Genomic DNA, 25,469 nt, shown 5'->3' on the forward strand with positions numbered 1-25,469 from the left:
TGGTTTAGACCTGACTGGTTCCTGTAGTGCCACAGAATTATCCCTTGATTTATTTAGATTAGGTGCATGCAATTTCTTCAAACGCTGCTCAACCCGCAATCTCACAGTTGGATACAAAGGCGCAGGTAAACTTGCCAGACAAGGTTCTTTTGATTTAAAATTCAGGTCATTTACTCCATCAGCATCCTTAAAAACAAGGTTAGATGAATGGGAGGGCAACTTGTCGTCAGGAAAGTATCATTTGTTTCGCATATTCTCCTCAATAGAGGACACACTAGAACATTTAGTAAAAATATCACTCTGTCGGGGGGCGAGTACCTATCCTTTCCTCACATATAACACTAGTTATTGAAGCCTCTGAATTCACAATATCATGGGTGACTGAAAGAAATGGGTCATTGAATACACCATCACTAGTAGTAGATATTAAAGCTTGGTGATGCAAAACTTTATCATTGTTAGTGTAGTCAATGAAGCGAGTACCAGATTGTTGGACCAGAGCAGGGGCATATGTCACCGCACGGTGTGACTGAAACCCCACATCAAACAGAGAGGGTAGTTTGCAGGATTCAACCACCTTCAACGGTAGGTTAAAATCCGGCAAATAACATTCCTGAGTGGTCTGAGTAGTAGAATCCTTATTAGAGGGTTTACGTATTACCGCCACCTCAATGCGGCACACTTCAATCAACGGGGACATAACAGTTGGTGATGGATTCTTATTAACCCTCCCATTCTTCATGGATTCAATTATAGTTGAACTTTGTAAAGATTTGTCAGAGGAAGGTAATCTTTTTTGGGCCATTTTCATGTTTTTGGCATTCCTCGGCCACATGGGTGAACAGCTAATATCAAACTGTTTTCTTACCTCACTAACCTCATGTAGTGGGATCTGGGAGGAAATAAAACTCGATTTGTCCATTGGATGACATGAAAGCGTATCATTGTGTATTGTGATTACTTCATTAGCTAGTTGACGCAAAGAATATTGTGGCGACACAATTTCTTTAGGATTATGTTGCGCAACAGGGGGGGCAGACTACAGACACAATTTCCACCGACTGATCACTAATTGCAATCTGATAAGAAATTTCTAGACACTCAACCTGAGTAACCGGACGCCCATCCCCCACAAACGGGAGGTGGTCAGGGATCAGTTTTAATTGTGAACTCCGTCTCAGGCCATCCAGCTGAACATTCACCTCATTAAGAATTAAAGTGTTTGCTTTCAGTTCATGGCAAATATTGTCATATAAATTCACAAAGGAGCTCAAAAACATGTTAAGGGCAAACACAGTAGGGGAATTAGTCGAATTCGCTCATCCACCTCTCTCAAGGAGTGGTGCATAGCAGCGTCACCAGAAGGTTCTCCATCAGGACCGTTACTGTTTAACAATTTTCAATACAATGTGTTAGTTCATTAGGTGGGCCCACATTGGATGCATCACATGTTTGTTGAATCACGCTCATAAGATTGCAATCGTGATATAAACCCGTATTGTTCCCCTGAGATAAATCTGCAAATTCAATTATGCTCAGGTCATTCAGTTCTTCAACATCAACCATATTTTTCTTCTCAATCATGATTGAGCTGTCCAAGATCGCGATTTCTTTAATCTGAGCAACCAATTTAGTTTCAGTACTAATTCCCATCAATTTTGCAATCTGTAATTCTGTGAACCGCAATAGGTGAATGAATTGCGTTGAGCTTACATTATCCTCTGCACTGGTCTTCTTTACGTGAACGAGATATCAAGTCCCAAAACCATTAAGGACTGTCTTATGATGCTGTGAATCTCTCGAACAAATAGGGGCAATGTTGTTTGATAAGTGTGTACAATTACCCCCCAGGTTTTGCATTAGCCATGCAATGAACCGATCTTCCTGAAAATTCGGCAGTTGGATAATCTTTATCAACTGGGAAGGCTCAGAAAAAGAAGCTGCAGTGCTGCGGCATTGCAGGACGTGTGGTTCTGAATCCAGTTGTTCATCAATGACGGGTCGACTTCTGAGGCCTTGCCTCATGGTAAAGGAAAAAAAGGAAGACATTGAGTGATTTGGCTTAAATTCAAACTCAGTTTCCGGCACAGCAAAAAACTTCAAAGAGAAAAATAGATCAAAGAAAAACTCTGACAGTCTCTAGGGAACCGCAGAAGATGAAAAAGCTGCAAAGTAGCTCCTGGTGAACAGGGAAAATGGCGCCTAGATCAAAGGGAGAAGAAAACCCCCAAGAGTCTCTATGATGCTGTACAAAGTAAAGGACTGTATAGTACCAAAAAAAGAAGTAACATCCGATAAATGATAAGCGGGAAGCGGGTAGAGCACTCACCAAAGACACAAGTCAGAAGTGTAAAGGAACCACCTCCTGCAACCACGGGCCGCAGACTGAACACTTGGTAGCACACTTGTTAGGGAGAATTCTCAAAAATGTGCTAATTCCTCTCTACCTTAGAGACCCCAGCTCTTTTACTGTACTCTAGAACTTTATTTTTTTGCCTGGAGAGGGTGAGACCCTTTTTTACCTACTCTCTCATGCATTTAAATGTGATTTTGAACTCTGTTTCTTTTGGTTCTGGAGTCTGACAAACTCCATAGGCATCATCTTTGTAGATTGTGTCACACAGCACCTTCAGTGCAGTGGCACAGCAAAGTCTTTTAGATTCCCCAAGGTTTAAATACCTTCTCTTGGATAAACTACTGTTTCCAAGAGCAGTGAAGTGAAGCGGACTTCACTTTCATTTTAACTTTCTAGACCCAGCACACATTATCTTACAATAGGGTGCTGGAGGGGTTACTTAGTATCCCTTTTGTCTAGCTTCTCATGTAACATTTTTATGTTACCCTTTCCTCGATGATTGGCTGGTGGAAGTGGTTTTTAACTACTGTGGTGTGCATTTACCGCGGGATGCATTTGTAGTAAAGCACCCAAGGGTACCATTTTTGTCAAAATGGCCCGGTCTTCTTTTTTCGCCATTTCTTTGTGGAAAGGTCCTTTTTGAGATTTACTCTGCTCGCCAAACCAGGTTTGGTCCCTTTGTTTGTTTTGTCTTTGGCGGGATTCACGAGTGAAGCCTGCTTCTTGCTCCAGGGTGTCTGGCAGGGGCAGGAAGCAAGAGAAGTGCCCGAAACTCCCTGTGCTTAGTCTCCTAGGAGACAGGAATGCACTCTTTGGTGAATGGCCGGCTGGCTGTCCGGCAAGGACAGCCACCCTGCTGGGTGACTCACAGCTATGCTGGAATGAATGGGAGAAACCTGCATAAAAGGTGAGGCTTTTTGTTTGGAAGACAGAGTCGACCACTGGACGAAGGAATCCGAAGAAGAACTTGAAGAAGACGCATGCTGCAACTCCTGGAACGTTCATTCGTTCCTGTAATTCTAGCTTTTTTCTGACTTTCAGCGTTAACTCTCTAAAAGTATTGTGAAATTCAGCTTCTAAGGTCTTCAACTCACCCTCACCCACATTTAACTCCAGTTGTATGGGCTTTACTGGATAGACACATTTCATACAATAGCTTTACTGCACTTCCTGCAAAGTTGGTAAGCAGTGAAACGATGTGCAGCCTTGGTAGAAAAGGCATATTTTCGGGAAGCATGCTGTACAAATGGTGAAGTACATTTTGATGACATGAGGCCTTCTATTTCTTTCATGAGAAATTTGATAAAAAACATTGATGGCCTAAATAAACCGCCTATTCTACTGGATCTATGTATTCCTTTGGTATTATTGTATGCCCCTTTCATTATTTGGTACCTCAATTGGTGTATATGTATTTTTCACATGAACAGGACTGCTCGCTCAAGCATCACTTTAGGGTTATTACCAGCATCTCCAACATTTTTCAGAGCCTGTACAAAGAAGAGGGCCTTAGTGGATGAAATTATGGTGGTAAATTGGAAGAGTAGGGCTTTCCAACCTCCCTTTGAATGATTATTTGGGGTAACTGGGGTCACTGTACCACCAGTTTTCATTAAACTTGAACTTCCATAAATGTAAATATTGTGGAACTGTGGTACAGAACACAATGTAAAATCATGGTTGACAACAAAAGGAAGGAATACGTTACTTACCTGTTACTCCTGTTCTCCAGCACTGGTATCTTTAATAGATTCACATGCTGTGAATATTCCCTGCTGTCAGGCTGGGAATCCAGAGCAGTTTAAACTTAAACTAAAAACTTCAGTCATTTTTGTGCTCTAGTATAGTCACTTTTGGGTCATACTGCCCACAGTCAATTGGAACAGCTCCCTTAGCTCCACCCCGGTCAGCCATCTTCAGATTTTGGCAAGCACACGCGAGTGGAAGAATGAGCCAAGAAGAGCCAGCAGGGTAGGCATGAGGGTCGCATGTGAATCTATGAAAGATATCAATGCTAGAGAAGAGGAGTTACAGGTAAGTAACTTATTCCTTCTCCAGCTTTGGATCTTTCATAGTTGCATGATGTGAATAGATTACAAAGTAGTATTATAACCATGAAAAAGGGCAGAGGCGAGCCCCTTGGAGTAACTTACCACTGGAGACTTACTAATCGCACGAAAACAGGTAACGAAGAACAGACTATATCCAACATTGGACTCTTACGCAGAATCCCTGTCGACACAGTAGAACCTGGTAAACGTGTGCACTGACCTCCAGGTAGCGGCTCTACAAATATCTAGCAATATAATCCCTGAGAGGAAAGTAATAGGGGCTGTCCCTGCCCTCGTGGAGTGAGCTCTGGTCCTGCCAGGAAGAAGCCCGCCAGCTTGTTGGTGGTAGAAGGGAATGCATGTTGCGATCCATAGGAATAAACATAGGATTAGTGCGCATGATGACTTTAGATCTGTGAAATGTCAGGCAAGGTGCTTTGACGGAGAAAGCTTGAATTTCCCCAACTCTCTGGGCTTATGTTATGGCCACCAAAAAAGTGGTTTTCCAGGAGAGAGGTATGAGAGAGGCCTTGTGTAAAGGCTCGAAGTGTGGTCTCATCAGTCTTGACAATACATCGTCGAGTTCCCATACTGGGGCTGCTCGTTTGACCAGTTCAAAAGACCTGAACAGGCCTCGCAAAAATTCCTTCACCAACCTGTGTGACCAGAGGGAAGTCGCGCCAGCTGAGCGGTTGTACCTGGAAATGCTGGTCAGGTGCACTTTGATGGAGGAATGCACCAGCCCTGCTCGCACCAAGGACAATAGGTAAGGAAGGTTGTGGGTGCTGCACCAAACTTGAAAACGCTCCCATTTGCTCCTATAGCATGCCAATGTGGAAGGATCTGAGCCTGGCCAAGAACGTCTTGCCAGTCTTGTGGTAGCGACAGTGAACCGAACTCTAAGAAGACAGGAGCCAGGCCGTCAGTGAGACCGGGTTATGATGGAGGACAGCAACACTTGGTGGCAGGTAGAGCCTGATCGTCACTGAGGGGAGAGAAAGATGGTCTGAGTAGCAAACTGGTGATCACTCGCAATACTAGAGGGATTGGAGGATAAGCCTACAGCAACTTAGCTTCCCATGGTTGCCCAAATTCGTACCCCATGCTTTTGGGGTGGAGAAATCTGTTGGTGAAGACCTTGCACCTCTTGTTCTCATATGGGTGCAAAGAAATGCCGCAGCACTAGACACCTGGTGAAGTTGCTCGCCATGTAGCACAGGTATCGGTGTTGTGAGGGTCGAATAGGAAGGAGGAAATATGTGTCCTCCAAATCTAGGGATGCCAGGAAGTCTCCCTGTTGCAACTGAGATCGCAATTGCTGCAGTGTCACCATATGAAAGGTTTGTGCTTGGAGAAACTTGTTGAGCACCCTTAGATCTAAGATAGATCTCAAACCTCCTGAAACCTTACCAGAAAATATTGCGAGTAGACTCCCGATGCCAGCTGTGCGTTTGGGACCATTTCCACTGCTCCCTTGATTAGTAAGGCTTGCACCTTGTTGGGTGTCCTGACCCATGTTTGAGCTATCAAGCTGCAACATTTGGTGCTGTGGGCTTAGAAAATCCAAGATGGCCAAAAAGCCCACATGTACGCCAGAATAGGAAAACTGTGCAGTACTGGCATGGAAAACATCATGATGGCCAGAACTTCCCAGAAAATGCACAGGGAAATGCATGAAGAATAGGCTGCCACCCATTTTTACCTATGTTGTGAGCACAGGAGGGCACTGCCTAAAACCACCATTGGGCTACACACAGTAGCCTGAAACCATTGCAAAAGGGGCAATGCTGATTGCCAAAAGCAACCCACAACTATTGGGAATTCATTCCTTCAACGGGCACAAAATTATTTTACTGCAGAACCACACCAGTGCCATGTGCTGAACCTGGATAATATACTTCCATGTAAAATCTCTTGTTTGGAATGCATTCATTCAAGACTGATCCAAAAAATGGACGCAGTACCGATAAATACCTCAAGGCGGCGCTAGTGGTCTAAACTCTGACAGGGAAACTGCATGTCAGGAGTTGCAGGAGAGGCCTTTACATCAAAGGCTGGGAGTTAATTAAAATCGTAACCACATGCTGTTCCCAGAAGACAATCTGATTTAATTAACAGGCCAAAAGGCTGGGAACCCTTCTCACCTCAGGAAGCCCAGGAAACCACATGGTCATACTAACCAAATGCAAAGTGGCTCCCTGGTCTGCTGACCTCAGCCTCCCAGAGACCACACAATAGGCTCTTGCACTTGAATAGAATATGCTGATGTTGACTGTACACAAAGAGCTCCCAGCAGAAGAGACATGTGATCACTGACCCACCCAAGTCGTAGGGGGGTGTATATGTGTATCAATTTTAATGAAAAACCAGTGTTGCATAACCCACTAAAAAGCGCAAAATATTGCCATTTCTGGATGCAAGCTCTTAGAAAACATCAGAGTTTGAACAGAGTATACCTCATGTGATACGTGATGGGTGCATGTAATTTCAAATCACTGTGTATCTATGAAATATGTCTTTAGGTCGAATATAGATTGTGTGTAATTTGACAGGGGAGTGTCCTTTCTGCAAGCCATTAAATGACATCATTCTGACACACAATCCTGCTCTCCAGTGAGAACGCAAAGAATTCTCCAACCTATCAGAACTCTGAAGGGGTTGGGCCTAGAAAGCTAGCCTCTCCACCCACTTTCAAACCACATAAAAAATGCACCACTGAAATCTAGAGAGGACTTCATTTTCCATTTTCTTGCGGGAAGCTTTGCCGGACCACACAACATCCAGAAGATACCAGTTCCAGACTGACACCAGCTACATATTCCAGAACCTAGAACTTATACTTTAGAACCTAAATCAGAGGCCTAAAACCACAAGCTGAGTTCTCTGCCGCAGGCCTCAAATCATTGCAAGCTACTCACAGCCGGGCGAGCTGCTTGAATCCCTTGCCAAGAACTTTTGCCAGGACCAGTGCAGAGATCCAGGAGCCGTGCAGAGACCGCTGTATCCGGACAGACCAGACCAGAGATCCAGAGTGACCCAGACCGCTGTGAGCAGAACCAGAGAGCTGACCCAGATCACTGTGAAGTGCCGAACCAGAACCTGAGTCCAGTCCAAAACCTGACCAGATCCGTGGCGAGGCCTATTTCAAAAATATATTGTGAGTACCTAGCAGAACTGTGCAGAACCAATCTCTTAGTTAAAATAATCTAATCCAAACTATTTTAATCTAACCAGAACTGCCTCCTAGAAGTTGTCACTTGTCATTTTGTAAAGCTGCACCACTGTCATTTGTCAATTCTGCAGCTGCAAAGCTGTCACCTGTCATTTTGAGTTTACTTAAAATCCGAAAAACTACCTTTATTTAATCGTCCGTATCTCTGGAACCGTTTGGGCTACGAACTTGGTTCAAGCTTAGAATCTAAGCTTTCCAACAAGCCTAGAACCGACTTCCTACTCATACTTTTTCCGCAAATCACGATTCACGCACTCGCGAATTTTGCCGCGATTTGGCCCGATTTCTTTACTTGTAAAAAGATAGCTGCTTTTGCCTGAACTGCTAAAATTCGTTTGCATCTTAAGAACCATCCCTGAATCATTGCTAAAGTGAGCCTGAACTCATCCCAAGTAGCTACCACTCCCCCTGTACCTCCTAAAGGGAATTAAAAGCATTTTCAGCATATTTTTCATCCATTGCCATCACATTTAAAAAGCATTTTGGGCCTGTGTTTTAAAACTCATACCGTTTTTCTCTAAGCTTGCTGGGGGGGAACTGAATTTCGTATTGTATTTGATTGCATTCCTGAGAACTGTGTGCTCCTCTTTCTATCCACTTCCATGTCTTACATTGCATAGGGGAGGGGGGTGAATTGCCAGAGAAAAAGTGATATTATCTTTTGCTAAAATCATATCAAGTATTTCTGTACTGCATTTTATTCCTCATTGCTTTTCCCTTGAAATCATAAAAGTAGTTTTGCTACTTTATCCATCCTATACTAACTCCTCATTGATTATAAAGAAGTGTGCTAGTGCCAGATTACCCATTGTTGATCAACATCATATGTCTATGTGTACTATCAGATATTAATTATAAAGTGTGATATATATATATATATATATATATATATATATATATATATATATATATATATAGTTTAAATTCTCAAATAAACCTTTTAACTTGCAAAACAGAACTACTTCTTGGCTCAGTGGGGTCAGGGGGATTCTAAGAGAGGGGTGTTATATAGGGGTAGTCATCCAGAACTCATGAACTGGATATAAAGATATATCAATAAGGGTTTCCATTCAGTATCCCAGACTAGGCATTGATTTAGCTGTAGTGTTGAATTGAATCCTCTTACAACCTCCCGATTCAGCAGATGGTGAGGCTTTTCTGGCATGCACGCCGGAGGAATGTTTGGTGTTTATTTGACAAATTCCAGTGAATTTCCTTGCTGGACCAGGAAGAGCACCCATTAGTCGGACTTCAGATTTTCCCACTCGTCGACCAACTGTAATAATCTTCCTCCCACTGGGTAGCTGAAGTGGGAGGGACCCTGGACGAGAAGACACAGCGACTGCGAGTGCCTCCATATGATTGGGATCTCCCTTTCTACTGATCCGTTGATGGGTACACAGGTGTCTTGTATGCAGAGGCTTGGTAGGAGGATTGGTATGTGGGGCAATAGTCCCATGAAGTCCTGCCAAACTGGGCTTTCTTTGTGCTCAATGACTGGTGCCTTATGTGCCTAGGGAGCGGGTGGTCTCAGTCTTGATGGAGGGTAGAGTCTCAAACTTCTTAACAAAAAAGTCTACTCCTTCGAAAAGCATGTCCATGACCACTGCACCTCCGGCCAGAAGTTGGTCACTTTGAGGCAGCCTTGCCGTCTTAACACAGCTCCATTTCCGAGTCGACGGAATCCCATGTCAGTAATGTTGAAGGACACAGTAATGACATGATCTGATGCTGCTTCTCCTTCATGGAAAATGTCTCTTGCCTCCTGACGTTTGTCCTCCAGAAGGAACTCCTGCAGGGATCCCAGCTTATACCATAGCTCGAGATCGTACCCGGTGAGAATGGCCGTGGCATTAGCCGCCTTGATTGTAGTGGCAGCTGCTACCACTTGTGTGCAAAAAGCATCCCCCTTAAATGACATCATATCCAAATGCTTCCCCGCCTTGTCTATAGGTATGGGTTAGCAGACCTCCTGCGGGCTGTTGCCGAGACCACTGAATCAGGTGTGGGCTGTGTGCGAGGGCAGACAAGAGCAGAGTCTGGGACCCTGTACTGTTTGTCAAATCTGTCCTTCTTTGCAGGTGCAGTGGGTGGGAGGTGACCAGGCCTTCCTGCCAGATATCTTCAACGAGTGGAATGGACAGGATGGCTTTCCACTGCTGTTCCCGGCGTTGGTACAGCATACAGTCTTTTTTCTGCTCCTCTGGTGCAAGACTAAACATGTTCACAGCCCTGCCCATGAGTGCGTGAAATTAACCAACTGCATCTGGAGAAGAATCCCTGATCAGAGTGTCTTCAGGTTTGACGTCGGCTGGGATGACATCATCATATTCATTGGTGCCTTTTGTGTGTACGGACCTAAAATCATCCTGTGGGTTATGGTCGACTCCGTGTCACGGTCAACTGTATTGGTCGTGTAAATCGCTTCTCCTTAGGTGAGCGAGGTGGGGTAGGAATATCCACTAGTACCAGCCGGAGCAAGAGGATGCATTGGTGCTGGTGGAGGCAACAAAGCTGGCAATCCTTGCTGTAGCGTGGACACCAAAGTGGTTAAAGTGTTCAGGATGTCTATGGAGAGCTCTCTAGTAGGAGCTGGTGTTGGAGCTGGTGGGGACGCCCGCGCGGTGGGCCTGTTCCCCCTTGCAGACGTGGTGGTGCCCCCTTGCAGACGTGGTGGTGCAGGCGTGACTTGTGCCTGTTGTGGTGCCTTAGACTTGTCTTGTGCCCTAGGCTGATCCTCTGCCTTTTTAGGACACATAGGCTTGTCCTGTGTCTGCCTCAGAGTAGGGAGGTGGGAACTGGGAGGTGATGTGACACCATCCGCTTCTTCCTCCTCTGAGGATATTGGTACTGGATCCATTCCTGGCCCTGGTACTGCGACTACCCTCGCAGCCAGTGGTGGAATATCTATTGACTGTGCCGATGAGGAGACGGGCCTGGAAATGGATGTCATTGTCATCATAAACTGTGGATTTGGGTCATTGACTGAGTGGTTTGTGGCGTCAACAAGGTCTTTGTTGTGGACGATGAGGCAGGTTTGGTTGTGAACGCCGATGGTGCCGCTTTCGCTGGTGTCAACAGTGGCAGAAATGTTGCCACTGAACATGAATAAGGTGAAGAAGCAGCAGTCACACCATCGTGGCTATACCCTTCTTTCTGGGCTTGGAGGGAACACTGACCGTGGGTGCCGTGGACGGTAAAGTTAACTCCTCTGACAACTTAGGATGTGTACAAGGCTTGTCCCTGAACAGCATCTTGTGTGCTCTCTTTTTGCCACAGGAAGGTTCATCATGCAACCTTGACCTCTTACGAGAGACCCTGCCTAAGTGAGGCGTGACACAGTACTGAAGCAGAGTCAGAGGCCCCACCAGTGTCATTAAGCCACAACCAACTTTCGGTGACGATCCCAGAGGGTTTTATTTGAAAAAATATTGACAAATGTCACAAACCTGTATTATAGGATGTGGGTGCAGGCAGTATAAGCAATCCTCATGTAAATATTATATGAAGACATTTCTCAACCCGCAAAGGCCACAGGCCTTGAAGAGGCTCTTCCTCCCCGCCATGAGTAGGCCCAAACCGTCGACGGACGCCGGGGAAATGGGAATCGGTAGGCGACTAGTATTTATGTAAGTTCTATAAGTAGTGAATGTAGAGAAATATTTGAGGAGTCCCAACACAAACGTGCAGTTAAAAATCTCAAGATGGCCGACAGGGGTGGAGCCAAGGGAGCTGTTCCATTTGGCTGTATGCAGTATGCCCCAAAAGTGATTATACTAGAGCACAAAAGTGACTGCATTTTTCAGTTTAAATTTAAACTGCTCTTAGTTACCAAGGATTCCCAGCCGGACAACTGGGAATATTCACAGCATGTGAATGTATGAAAGATCCAATGCTGGAGAAATTGCCATCTCTCCAGCAATGTTTCTAGAATGTGAAGGCCAATCTCCCAAAGCCTGCATTGTAGTTACATCCACACTAATGCATGTTTCGGTTGAAGGGAAAAAATTAAAAATAATACAGACAGGAACCTACTTGACAGACTACATGCCCTGCTCCAAACTCCTCAAAATGTTTTGATCCATGCCCCTGCCCATCCCACCACTGCAAGTGTCACAATTCAACTAATTTTTTGTTACAGAAGTAAGGTGCTCAATCAGTATGGATTGCAATGGTAAAATCTTGACAATGCACAGTTATTTACAAAGCAAAAAGGCAATATTTGGTAGTTGTACCTGTTCACTGACGTTGCAGTAATCATTCTAACTTGATGGTTGCTATCTGCAAGGAACTTTGGGAAGGCATCGTTCACAGGAAGCTCCTTATCTGGGAGAGGAAGGATAGCCCATTTGCAATGGGGATCAGCCTGTGTGGGGTTTAAGGATAAACATATTAATTCAAGGGCTAAACAATTTTAGGTTTACATGTGAAACACACACACAAACATGCATATGAAAATAAAGTGTATATATAGCTAAATGAATGAACTTTTCATTGTATGGGACCAGATATTCTATTCTAATAACACATTAGCACTGTTGGAATATGAGCTAAGCAGGGTTAACATACACTTACAAATCACACTGACAAAACTCATAGGTCTTGATTTATTAGCATATTCATTTCTTTTAAACCTTTATTTGCTTTTTCATAAATAACAGACAACAAAGCACTGGCATTCTGTGCATGTTCGACAATGGTGAAGCAGACTTTAAGGCAGTATCTTCTCTCACAATTAAACATTGGAACACCATCATCTAATAAGTTTTCCTATTTATTTACAGAGATTTTCTAAACATTATACAGTGGACTTGCTGTTAGGGAGAATTCTCTGTTTAGGCTGAATTTCCTAACCTAGTGAGTCCCCCAGCAGCTTTGCTGGATTTTTGGGGTTTATTTTTTTCTCCTGTCAAGAGTGAGACTCTTTTACCCTCACTCTTGGACATGACTTGAGAGTGTTTCTGTGACTTGCTATGTGCTAATGGGCTATGGGGTATTTTTTCCCCATAGGCTATCATTGGTTTTTGAATGTGTGTTACACAGCACCCTCAGTGCAGTAACACAGGGGTGTCATAGTGACCCCCAAACATAGACTCCACACCCTGGGACTGACTACTGTCTCCCTGGGTCTGTAAAGTCACCATTGACTTTACTAGTCTTAATTTAGGAACTTAACCACTACAAACCATCATACTGTGGAAGTACTGGTAGGGGCAATTAGATTGCCCCTGGGTCTGTTGTCGAGGGGGTACTGTCCCGTCCCCCCTCGCCGAGTTTCTGGCTGGTGGCAGTGGATACCACGGAAATATTCCACCGGAATATTTCCCAATGGGATTTCCCATTGATTTTAATGCACCACTTTTTGGTGCAATGTTAAAGATACCGCCGGTTTATTTATTTAATATAAATTCACCGGTTGGGATTTTTTGCCAGAACTCGCCGCCAAAATGGCGTCTAGGTTCACTTCAGTAACCCTGAACCCGAGTCGAGCCTTTGTTCCACTTTTGGCGGGCTTCTGCACAGAAGCCCTCCAAAGTGGTGCCATTCTGTCTGGGTACCACAGGGGGTGTGGGAGGGGGTTTAGGCACCATGGACTGAGTTGCCTTGCCAACTCATGTCGCACTCTGGTGTGATTGGCCCAAGTGGTGAGCCGCCCCGCTCACCACTTAGCATGTTTGAGTGACAGCTAGGCTGTATGAATGGGGGTTTGCTGCATAAAAGCAGGGTTTTTGAGACTGGTTCTTCAGAAGTCGCCACAGGACCTAAGAAGCCGAAGAGGGAGAAGCCGAGCCGACCTGCCAAGACGACACCACCGGTGGAGCCCTGCGGAACCGTCTCACCACTTTTCCCAACGACAGAGGAGATCTCCAGCCGGGAGAGTCTTCTTCCCTTGACTGGTGGGGACAACCAGTTTCTGCCTTCTTTTAGCCTCCCTGAATCATCTTGTGGCCGCCTTGCCTGTGCCAAGCACCCCGGCAACCGGGATACCACTTTTTACCTCAACCGCGAAAGAGGGGTAACATCCTTTTAACCGGAAAAATCCACGGCTGGTTTCTTCCCTGGTAGTGCAACGACCTTCAGCTTTCCTCCACGCCGAGATCTTCTCTTCCTCTGGACGACGCTGCGACTTGCACCCACTACTAGGAACAACTGCCACCGCTGGAGGATCCTTTCCATTTTAAAGGTACCGTGTTCCGCCCGGCTTCCCTTGCCTCTGATTGTACGGGGTAGATTTAGCCCTCGGCTCTCGAACCTGGGTAAGCCTGGGACACCCTAACTAAACTTTTCTAAACTTGGTAAAACCTTTCCTACTCACCTGTAAAGACTTGTGACATTGTGTGATCTTGGACATCTTTTTGCCTGGCTTTCCCTAGAGTGGGCCTGGCAACCGAACTTCCTTGCTCCGCAATAGACTGCCTTTCTAAACTTACTGTGAATCTCTGAAAAGTGTTTTAACTTGCTGTTTTCATTACTTCTGCCCTTTCCTTCCCTTTTTAACTAACTTGTTGGAGTGCCATCTAACGTTAAGCGCTCACCTCTGTTTGGAAATAAGTGGTGTTAACTTAGACTTGTCCAACAAATAACTAGGGATGTACATATAAGTAATAGTGACTGTGTTTTGACTTACTTACCTTTTCTGTGCTAGTGTAATTTATGAGTGTGTCTTTTAAATAAATAATTATATACTTTTACACCTAGCTCTGGTCAGTGTTTGCTTGTACTACTGTGCCTCTGTACCTATTATGTATGCTCTATATACTGCCTAACTCTTCTTGAGGGAAGTCTGACTGCTCAGCCACAGCTACCAGGTAAATCTGGGTGGTACAGACTGCTACCAAGTGGGTTTACTGCCAAACACCTGTAGTCTTAAATCTTTTGCAGTGGTCCCAGAGGGAACTGCACAGGTTTCTGCCTAACACTGGTGTACAGCGGTGGGATTTGTATTGAGTATACACTTTAGTGTACTTTTGAGATACCTTAGTGCAACTAACCACAAAGCTTAAGCACAAAAAGAAAAAGTCATTTTCTAACATGTCTGCTTTGGAAAGTTATAGTCAAGAGTCCCTTGCTACAAAAACTGCTGATTGTTTAAGAGCTCTCTGTAAGCATAAGAATCTCATGACTAAAGGCAAGAAAATAGAGCTAATAGAAAGGTTGTTAGAAAACCAAAGTCTGGATGATGGTTCAGAGGAACCTACCACTCCAGCAAATGTAGAGGACAGCAATGATATTGATATTGAACAAAGTATTGATGATCTTGGGTCAGAACCAGAAGAGGAAGATGAAACTGCTGTAGATGTTCCCTCTAGGCCTCTCTCTGCCTTACTAGCTGTACCTACTGGACCTTTGCCAGGTCCCACATTTAGTCCTCAATACTATTAACTGGAGAAAATGAAACTGGAATTAGAGTACAAGAAACTTAATACTCAAACAGACAAAGAACTAAGGCTAAGAGAAATGGAGCTCAAGTATGAGCTAGAAATGAAGAAATTGTCTGTTGAGAATGCTTCTCTCTCTGGCTCCTCTAGAAGTTCCAGTCCTAAAAGACCCCGGATGCCTAAAGAATTGATTGGTATGTATGAGCCTAACTTGGATGTGTTGGATTGGTTTCCTATGTTTGAGTATAATCATGGGCTCTAGAACCTCACAGGTAATGAGTTACTCACCTGGTTGTTCTCTAGGCTTCCCCCTGTTGCAACGGATGCAGTAATGGAGTTGGGGGAGGAGGATAGGAAAGAGTATGAATGTGTGAAACTAGCTTTGATAGCTAGGTTTGGGAAGACCCCTTCCCAGTATCTTAGGAGGGTTAGAAGCCTCCTCAAAAAGCATGATGGTACCCCTTGGGCTACCTGGGTGTGTGAAGGGTTGAAAAACTTAGAGGGATGGATTAAGGGTTACAAAGTGAACACTTATGAAGGAATGAGAAATCTTGTAATGATGGAGTCAATTTAAGATGCCTGCTTCTCCTGAGCTCAGACAGCACTTGGCTGATTCACAGGAATTAGATCCTAGAAAGCTAGCTAAGGCTGCTGACTTGTGGGTTGCCAACAGGGCTACTCACAAGGATTCTGGGGTAACTCAGAAGAAGGATGAGGGGAGACATCCTAAGAAAGACTCCAAAGAGAATTCTAATAATTCCAATTCCAAAGAGGGCCCCAAACCACACCATAAGGGTAAGCCACAGCAGAGTAGTATACCTTCTGGTGCCAAACCAGAAGGAGGTCAGAACAAGCCTCCATTCCAAAGGACCTTTGGATCCTGTTATGTTTGTAAGGCTACTGACCATGTGAAAGGAGATCCCAGATGTAAGGGTAAACCTTCAGGGATCCAGCTTGTCTCCTTAGCCTTCGCTCCAGAGGAGGAAGTCCCTATGGCAAGTGGAAACTTTCTACTACTGGCTGATGAACCCACTGGAGTCTCAGCCAGTGTTTCTTTAGTCTCTCTGGGGTTGTGGGAACAACAGAATTTAGATGTCTATAATTCTATCCCCGATAATACTAAAGAGTATTATAAGGACAGTGTCCACGTGAATGGTCAGGAGACTCCTGCCATCAGGGACACTGGGGCCAGCATAACTGTGGTGGATGAATCATTTTTCAAGGCAGAGGATGTTGCTAAGGCACCCAAATGCCTCACCAAGTTAGCTGGAGGGCCTGTGCAGATGTGTCCCCAGTTACCAGTTCTCATCCAGTGTAATGATATGGCTGTGAAGATACCTGTAAGTATACAATGTGAAGTACCAGGAAGGGTTCTGTTGGGTAATGACCTGAAAGCTCTTGGAGTTGTGTCACATACCCCCAGACCTCCTAGTAAAAGGTTACAGGAGCTCACAAAACCTGCGAGAGAGAAAACCCTGCGAGGTTTATCTCAGGAGTTGATGACAGAAATCACTCCTCTTCCACTGGAGCAACTTACTGCAGTGACTACCAGATCAGGAGCCAAGGGGCAACCCAAGATTCCTAGGAAAAAGCCTACAGCAAGCACTCCAGTGCTTCCAAAAAGGACTTCCCCGAGGTTGTCCAAAGTTACACCTGTAACTCCACCTCCAGCTGAGGCTGAGAGGGAGGTACAACCCTGTCTGGTTGAACTAGACTCTGAAGAAGAGCTTGTAGGAGGCCCAGAACTTATTGGAGACCTGGACCCGGCTGACCATCCTGAGCTGCAGTCTTTACTGGCAGAAGGTGGACCCAGCAGGTCAGCTTTTCGTAAGGGACAAAGAGAATGTCCAACTCTGGAGGGCCTTCGCCAACAGGCAGCTTCTCAGGCTGATGGGCAAGAGCCTGGGAAGTATAGGTTACACTGGGAAGATGGCCTCTTCTACAGTGAACCAACTGGATCTGAACCTGGAGCCTACCAACGCCTGGTAGTGCCCCAAGACAACAGACAACAGTTCTTGCAACTAGCCCACGAGATTCCTTTGGCTGGTCACTTGAGTTTCAAGAAGACCAAGGAAAGGCTCTCTCTCTACTTTTATTGGCCAAAGATGGGGGCTGAAGTAGATAGATATTGCAGGAGCTGCCATACCTGCCAGACTTCTGGTAAGGTTGGTTCCAAGAATGTGGCACCTTTAGTGCCTCTCCCAGTTGTGGGAGTCCCACTTGAGAGGGTACGGATTGACATTGTTGGTCCCCTTGATCCTCCAACCTCCTCAGGCAACAGGTTTATCTTTGTTGTAGTAGACCATGCTACTAGGTACCCTGAGGCAATTCCTATGAGGACTGTTACAGCTCCGGCCATAGCTAAGGCCCTCCTTGGTATTTTTACCAGGGTTGGGTTTCCTAAGAAGGTGATCTCTGACAGGGGGTCCATTTTTATGTCCCACTACATGAAAGCCATGTGGAAAACCTGCGGAGTTACCTACAAGTTCTCAACCGCATACCACCCTCAGACAAACGGGTTGGTAGAAAGGTTTAAAAGAACCATGAAGAGCATGATAGGTGCTTTAGAAGAACCCCTTAAAAAGAAGTGGGACCTTCTACTGCCATGCCTTCTCTTTGCTTATAGAGAAGTCCCTCAGGAGGGAGTAGGTTATTCTCCCTTTGAACTTCTCTATGGCCATCCCGTCAGAGGCCCCTTGGCCCTGATTAAGGAGGGGTTGGAGAGTGCTCCTTCCCCCAAGCCAGTCAGAGTGACTGACTATGTGATAGGTCTCCGGAGGAGAATGTCACACATGATGGCAGAAGCAAGTGACAACTTGAAAGCTGGACAAGCTCTGATCAAACATTGGCATGATCAGAAGGCTAACATGGTTGAGTTTACTCAAGACCAGCTAGTTCTAGTTATGCTTCCAACAAGGCAGAGGGCCTTGCAAGACAAATGGATGGGACCCTTCAAGGTTGTGGGAAAACTTGGAGAGGTCAACTATCTGGTAGATCTGGGAAAACCCAGGGAAGCTCCCAGAGTCTTCCACACCAACTACCTCAAAGCCTATGTCTCTAGACCAGAAGTAGGAGCATTGCTTCTAGCTTCATCAGAAGAGGAGGAGGAGAGTGAAGCTCTACCTGACCTCCTGAGAGGCTTACCTTTGGACGAAAAGGTTGAAGGAGTTAATCTCTCTTCAGATCTGACACCTGAGCAACAGGAGGAGTGCAAAGCTATGTTAAATAAGTTTGCCCCTCTGTTCTCACTTTCACCAGGCTTGACCCCGTGGGGACAGCATGATATACTCACTGGTGACTGTCTGCCAGTCAAAAGCAGAGGATACAGAATGTCAGAACATGTCAGAACCCACATCAAAGGTGAGGTCAAGAAGATGCTTGATCTCGGGGTAATAGAGCCCTCTACTAGTCCATGGTCTAGCCTAGTGGTGTTAGTACCAAAGGCAGGATCAAAAGAGTTGAGATTCTGTGTGGACTATAGAGCTCTTAATGCAGTCACCAAGACTGATGCCCACCCTTTGCCAAGGACAGATGAGTTGGTGGATAAACTTGGTGCAGCCAAGTACCTCAGCACACTGGACCTTACGTCATGCTATTGGCAAATAGCCCTGACAGACCATGCCAAGGAGAAAACTGCATTTTCTACCCCAGTTGGCCTATACCAATTCAAGGTTATGCCTTTTGGACTAAAAAATGACCCTGCAACATTCCAAAGGATGGTGAACCAAGTTCTAGCTGGGATGGAGGACTTCTGCATGGCATACTTGGATGACATTGCAGTCTTCAGCCACTCCTGGGAGGAACATGTGACCCACTTAGGACATGTTTTGCAGGTTCTTGAGCAGGCCAATCTGACCATAAAGGCAAGCAAATGCCAAATTGGACAGAGTAAAGTGGTCTACCTTGGACATGAGGTAGGAGGTGGAGAGATAAGGCCTTTGCTCAGCAAGATTGAAGCTGTGCAAAATTGGACAACACCTACTACTCAGACCCAGGTGAGAGCCTTCTTAGGCCTCACTGGGTATTACAGGAATTTCATTGAGAACTATGGGACCAGAGCTTCTCCTCTGAATGTGATCTCCTCTCCAAAATTCCCTAAGAAGGTCAAATGGAATGAGGAATGCAATCAGGCCTTTGAAAACCTGAAGAAAGCTCTTTGCCAAGCTCCAGTACTCCGAGCTCCTGACTACCACCAAACTTTCATTGTACAAACTGATGCTTCCAATGTAGGTATAGGTGCAGTTCTTAGCCAACTGGATGAGAAGGGTAGGGAACACCCCATTTGCTTCATCAGTAGAAAACTGAAGGATCCTGAAACAAGGTGGGCAACAATAGAAAGAGAATGCTTTGCTATTGTGTGGGCACTGAAGAAGTTTAGGCCATACTTGTATGGTTCTACTTTTGTCATTCAGACTGACCACCAACCCTTGAGATGGTTAATGCAAATGAAAGGGGAAAATCCAAAACTATTGAGATGGTCAATCTGCCTCCAAGGGTTTGATTTCACCATTGAGCACAGGTCAGGGCGTCACCATCAAAATGCTGATGGACTCTCTAGGATGTATGCCATCGACTAGAGGTATGAGGTTCATCCAGGAGTGGATTAAATCCTCCTGTCCCTTAGTCTGGGGGGGCGAGTGTTAGGGAGAATTCTCCGTTTAGGCTGAATTTCCTAACCTAGTGAGTCCCCCAGCAGCTTTGCTGGATTTTTGGGGTTTATTTTTTTCTCCTGCCAAGAGTGAGACTCTTTTACCCTCACTCTTGGACATGACGAGAGTGTTTCTGTGACTTGCTATGTGCTTATGGGCTATGGGGTATTTTTTCCCATAGGCTATCATTGGTTTTTGAATGTGTGTTACACAGCACCCTCAGTGCAGTAACACAGGGGTGTCATAGTGACCCCCAAACATAGACTCCACACCCTGGGACTGACTACTGTCTCCCTGGGTCTGTAAAGTCACCATTGACTTTACTAGTCTTAACTTAGGAACTTAACTAGTACAAACCATTATACTGTGGAAGTACTGGTAGGGGCAATTAGATTGCCCCTGGGTCTGTTGTCGAGGGGGTACTGTCCCGTCCCCCCTCACCGAGTTTCTGGCTGGTGGCAGTGGATACCACAGAAATATTCCACCGGAATATTTCCCAATGGGATTTCCCATTGATTTTAATGCACCACTTTTTGGTGCAATGTTAAAGATACCGCCGGTTTATTTATTTAATATAAATTCACCGGTTGGGATTTTTTGCCAGAACTCGCCGCCAAAATGGCATCTAGGTTCACTTCAGTAACCCTGAACCCGAGTCGAGCCTTTGTTCCACTTTTGGCGGGCTTCTGCACAGAAGCCCTCCAAAGTGGTGCCATTCTGTCTGGGTACCACAGGGAGTGTGGGAGGGGGTTTAGGCACCCTGGACTGAGTTGCCTTGCCAACTCATGTCGCACTCTGGTGTGATTGGCCCAAGTGGTGAGCCGCCCCGCTCACCACTTAGCATGTTTGAGTGACAGCTAGGCTGTATGAATGGGGGTTTGCTGCATAAAAGCAGGGTTTTTGGGACTGGTTCTTCAGAAGTCGCCACAGGACCTAAGAAGCCGAAGAGGGAGAAGCCGAGCCGACCTGCCAAGACGACACCACCGGTGGAGCCCTGCGGAACCGTCTCACCACTTTTCCCAACGACAGAGGAGATCTCAAGCCGGGAGAGTCTTCTTCCCTTGACTGGTGGGGACAACCAGTTTCTGCCTTCTTTTCGCCACCCTGAAGCATCTCGTGGCCGCCTTGCCTGTGCCAAGCACCCCGGCTACCGGGATACCACTTTTTACCTCAACCGCGAAAGAGGGGTAACATCCTTTTAACCGGAAAAATCCACGGCTGGTTTCTTCCCTGGTAGTGCAACGACCTTCAGCTTTCCTCCACGTCGAGATCTTCTCTTCCTCTGGACGACGCCGCGACTTGCACCCACTACCAGGAACAACTGCCACCGCTGGAGGATCCTTTCCATTTTAAAGGTACAGTGTTCCGCTCGGCTTCCCTTGCCACCGATTGTACGGGGTAGATTTAGCCCCCGGCTCTCGAACCTGGGTAAGCCTGGGACACCCTAACTAAACTTTTCTAAACTTGGTAAAACCTTTCCTACTCACCTGTAAAGACTTGTGACATTGTGTGATCTTGGACATCTTTTCGCCTGGCTTTCCCTAGAGTGGGCCTGGCAACCAAACTTCCTTGCTCCGCAATAGACTGCCTTTCTAAACTTACTGTGAATCTCTGAAAAGTGTTTTACCTTGCTATTTTCATTTCTTCTGCCTTTCCCTCCCTTTTTAACTAACTTGTTGGAGTGCCATCTAACGTTAAGCGCTCACCTCTGTTTGCAAATAAGTGGTGTTAACTTAGACTTGTCCAACAAATAACTAGGGATGTACATATAAGTAATAGTGACTGTGTTTTGACTTACTTACCTTTTCTGTGCTAGTGTAATTTATGAGTGTGTCTTTTAAATAAATAATTATATACTTTTACACCTAGCTCTGGTCAGTGTTTGCTTGTACTACTGTGCCTCTGTACCTATTATGTATGCTCTATATACTGCCTAACTCTTCTTGAGGGAAGTCTGACTGCTCAGCCACAGCTACCAGGTAAATCTGGGTGGTACAGACTGCTACCAAGTGGGTTTACTGCCAAACACCTGTAGTCTTAAATCTTTTGCAGTGGTCCCAGAGGGAACTGCACAGGTTTCTGCCTAACACTTGCACATCCATTTTGTATAGTAAGCCATTATCGCCAGGGTCAGGCATTCTGTGAGCTCAGCTCAGGTATTCTCTTCAATCCATGTTCCTGTGTGGGAAGCAAGATAATGTTTAGGTCTGCCGATGTATCCTTTGCTCTACTACCCAGCAGCAATAGAGAACCACACAAAGTTTACTATTCCTCACATATATCAGGTCTTTCAGCAAACTGTTATATTTTGCGAAAGGGCTTCTGTAAGATACTCTGGTGAGAGCATTTTCATCATGTCCCACCATGGGCGTAATTTTAGGGGCAACAAGGGTGTTTGTCCCCCAACTTTCATGACACACCATTTTGTCCCCATTCATTTGACTGGGGCACCTTTTCTTCAGATGTCATGTCCCCCCCAATATTTTCAGCAAAGTTACTCCACTGTGTCCCACGCTATCACAAGGAAACCTTTTTGCTAAATACATTTTAGAAATGCTAAATGCATTTTAGAAAATAACCCCAAAAACCATACCAGTGGGCGAGCTGTACATATTCAGCCACAATTTCAGTAATTGTGGTCATCACTTGTTCCCAGTAGTTAATGACGGCACCATTCTAGAGATACAGCTCCGGCGAGAGGCTTATCCAAAGTGCACCAAAGTCAATCATATTTGTGCAACCCATCGGCCTCCACATACCATAGTTTGACGCTTCAGACTGCAAATCAGCCACCTGTACCATCGACAGTCGGCCATTCAACTAACTTCTCGGCATGGCGCATTCACAGTAATTTAGAATTGTGAACCCGCCTACTATATATCCCACGCACCCGCGCGGTGGTCAAGTGTGGTGGTACTGTCTAGCTGGCCCCTGATCATTTGCTGCTACGTGGAACTGTTTGGCTGAGTCCGCCGTGCCTGCCGTGTGACGTGCTGCATTCAGTGCTCCTGATTGGTTGCTGGCACTGGGTACGACCGAATTAACCAACCGACAGAGCCTTTTTTTCAAAAAGACTAAAGAGAATTGCTAACAGACTGGTAACAGATTCCCTTTCCCTTTCCCTTTCCTGTTTTCTGCAAAATTGTGAACCCGCCTACTATATATCCCACGCACCCGCACATTGGCACGCGCGCAGTGGAGCAAGTGCGGTGATCAAGTGTGGTGGTACTGTCTAGCTGTCTAGCGTGCTAGCTTGCAGCGTAGACAGCGCTACGAGTAGTAACGGTCAGTTACAATTGTTTTATTTGCTTTTGCATTGTACTATTTCATCAGTAGTCCCAATTTATTCATTATTACTGAAAGCTTGTTTTAATTCTGTGTACCAACATACGAGAAATAATGGTGGCCAGAAAATTTACCCTGAAGTCAGGCATGCCGCAGACAGCTGGATTACCATCTTTACCAGCTAATGCACAGCCAACTGCCCCGAAGCGATTAGTGAACAAATCAGTATTTCAGCTAACAGGCCCAATCAGTACTAAACCGCGGCGCACCTTATCACTATCAGCGGACATTCGCTCCTATTATGATATTGATACACAAATAGGAGCGAGTACTTCAGCGGAGGCGAGCTGTGAGTTGCAACCACGGTTACGCTCGCTGGCAGGGCAGCCAAGTTTAACTCCTTCGAACACCCTCACTGAAGCAGTCGTTCATAAAATGCCCGAGTCGATCTCAGGTGTAAATGAAATATCGGCCATTCACAAAGAAAGCACTGAAAAACAAACTTCAATATTGAGTAATGCTGCTGACGCCATCGCAAAAACATCTGAAAACCAAGTGACTGTGCCTAACATAGTTACAAAAGCTCTTATCCCGGAAATAAGCGGCCCCATGAGATCGACAGAAGTAACCTGCACGACATTAGAGTCAGCCTTTATTGCAGGTGAATTGCTTCCCGTGGAAATGCAACGGGCCTCGATAAACAAGAACTGCGCCGAAAAAGAGCTTACAAATGAAAAAGACGATCCCAGTAGTTGTGATATACCAGAGCCTGTTGAAGTGGCCCCCCCGAATCATGGAACCCATCAGATGCTCAGTGGAAGCCCAAATAATGCTTCGAAGAGCCTATGAATGTTTAACTATGGCGGGTGATATTGATAAGGAAACACTTCTCATATCCACTTTATGGATATGACAAGCAGCTCTGAAATCCCTGAAGCAGATATTACTGATTATATAGCTGCTCCAATTCAGGGGATCTAATACAGCTGTTTGAAGATCATACTCATAGTCACCTAGAAAAAACAAGCCAACCCTCCGCAGGCCTCCAAGATTCCACTCGCAACCGAAATCATGAGATTGAGCCTCAACAGCCAAATGCCCTAGAGCAATCATATAGGCAAGTAGTTGAAGAATCGCTATCTTTCATAGCACCGGCTCCACGGCGTACAAGATTCCAAGAAATAACCCGTGATTCTGATTTCTTTATCCAAAAAGCGCAATCTAAGCGCTTTTCATTTCCTGAGGCTCCGGCACTCAACAACACACTGAGTGCAATGAACACTGCATTATTGTCAATAGCCAAGTTATATGAAGTTTTAGATACCAAAGTAAATCACCAAACGAAACTACTTGAAAAACTTCTGGAGGAGAGCTCCACTCTTCAGCACGTTAAAAGTAATATTTCCGTGATAGGAGAGGCGGAACAAAATATTCATGAGAGTTTAATTGAGATCACCGAAAAACATGAGCAAATGCTAACTGAAGATAATTCGAAGTCCATAAAGGAGCCAGAAATCCACAGAACATTTGTCATCAATTAAAGTCCCGAACATTACCACGAGACACAACCAATTGTCTGAAAAATAGCAACCAACCAGCAATACTCAATCTATCATAATACCACCGGAATCAACGGACGAGAATGTCCCGTTACAGTCGAAAAATATATTTGAGTTATTTGGATCAAGTACTACTGCACAAACAGCTGGAACTACCTGTCCTATGCCACTTAAAGATGGCAGGAAGAGATCAATGAAATCAATTACCAAAAATAACTCTGAAAAAGTGAAATCAAAAGGACGTAAATACATAAAGATTCAATCGAGACTTGTAAAAAAAAGGATATCGTCTAATACACCAAGCTCAGTATCCCAAACAGTCTTATCGTACAAACCTTTAGATGATTTGGTGACACTGTAAGCAAATCAGCCACCAGAATGTTATACCAACTAACAAAGTTGTGAATGAAACTACAGCCTTGGTGTCGAATACGACCAAGATCATCGACAACAACCAGACGAATTCTACTGATCTGACTGGTCCATTCAATGCTAGAGTACCGTCAGATAAACATCGAAAGCCTCTGAGAAGAAATCAGAGACCATCAAGGCATACCAGGCACAGCAATTAGTAAGTTCTCCATCAAGTGATCCTTCCCTGAACCCTCCTTTTAAAGATGACAATCTGGTTGAAGTAATTAAACCACCTGCAACAATAAAGATGACCGAGCTAGCTCCCTTGAAGACAGTTGGACCGATGGAGCCGTCACTGAGTGAAGGTTTATTGGCACAAATAGAGCTGAATAGTGCAAAAATTCCACAGGATCAAACACAAATGTTATATGGTAATCCAAAGACTCAGGCGAGGAAAGTGGAATCATTTACTCCAAATATTATATGTAATCAAGATCTAAGAGAATTAAGTCATCGATTGATTCCTATATAGTGGATACGCGAAATCAAAATTTCAATTCAACATTGCAATCTACTATCACATTTCCGGATGCTGGTCCTTTAA

The 25,469-nt window shown here is 45.1% G+C and overlaps 1 protein-coding gene across 2 annotated transcripts in view; it reads right to left on the reverse strand.

Moving 5' to 3' along the window:
* ATM (ATM serine/threonine kinase) overlaps nucleotides 1–25,469 on the reverse strand; it is a 3,046,976-nt gene that overhangs the window by 1,825,787 nt on the left and 1,195,720 nt on the right. For both annotated transcript variants that reach the window (XM_069640412.1, XM_069640413.1), the window contains one exon: nucleotides 11,875–12,005. In XM_069640412.1, coding sequence (XP_069496513.1) covers nucleotides 11,875–12,005 — 131 coding nt within the window. The remainder of the gene's footprint in view (nucleotides 1–11,874; nucleotides 12,006–25,469) is intronic.

Source organism: Ambystoma mexicanum, chromosome 7q (assembly GCF_040938575.1).
Source record: "Ambystoma mexicanum isolate Mex_15411 chromosome 7q, UKY_AmexF1_1, whole genome shotgun sequence".
NCBI lineage: Eukaryota > Metazoa > Chordata > Amphibia > Caudata > Ambystomatidae > Ambystoma > Ambystoma mexicanum.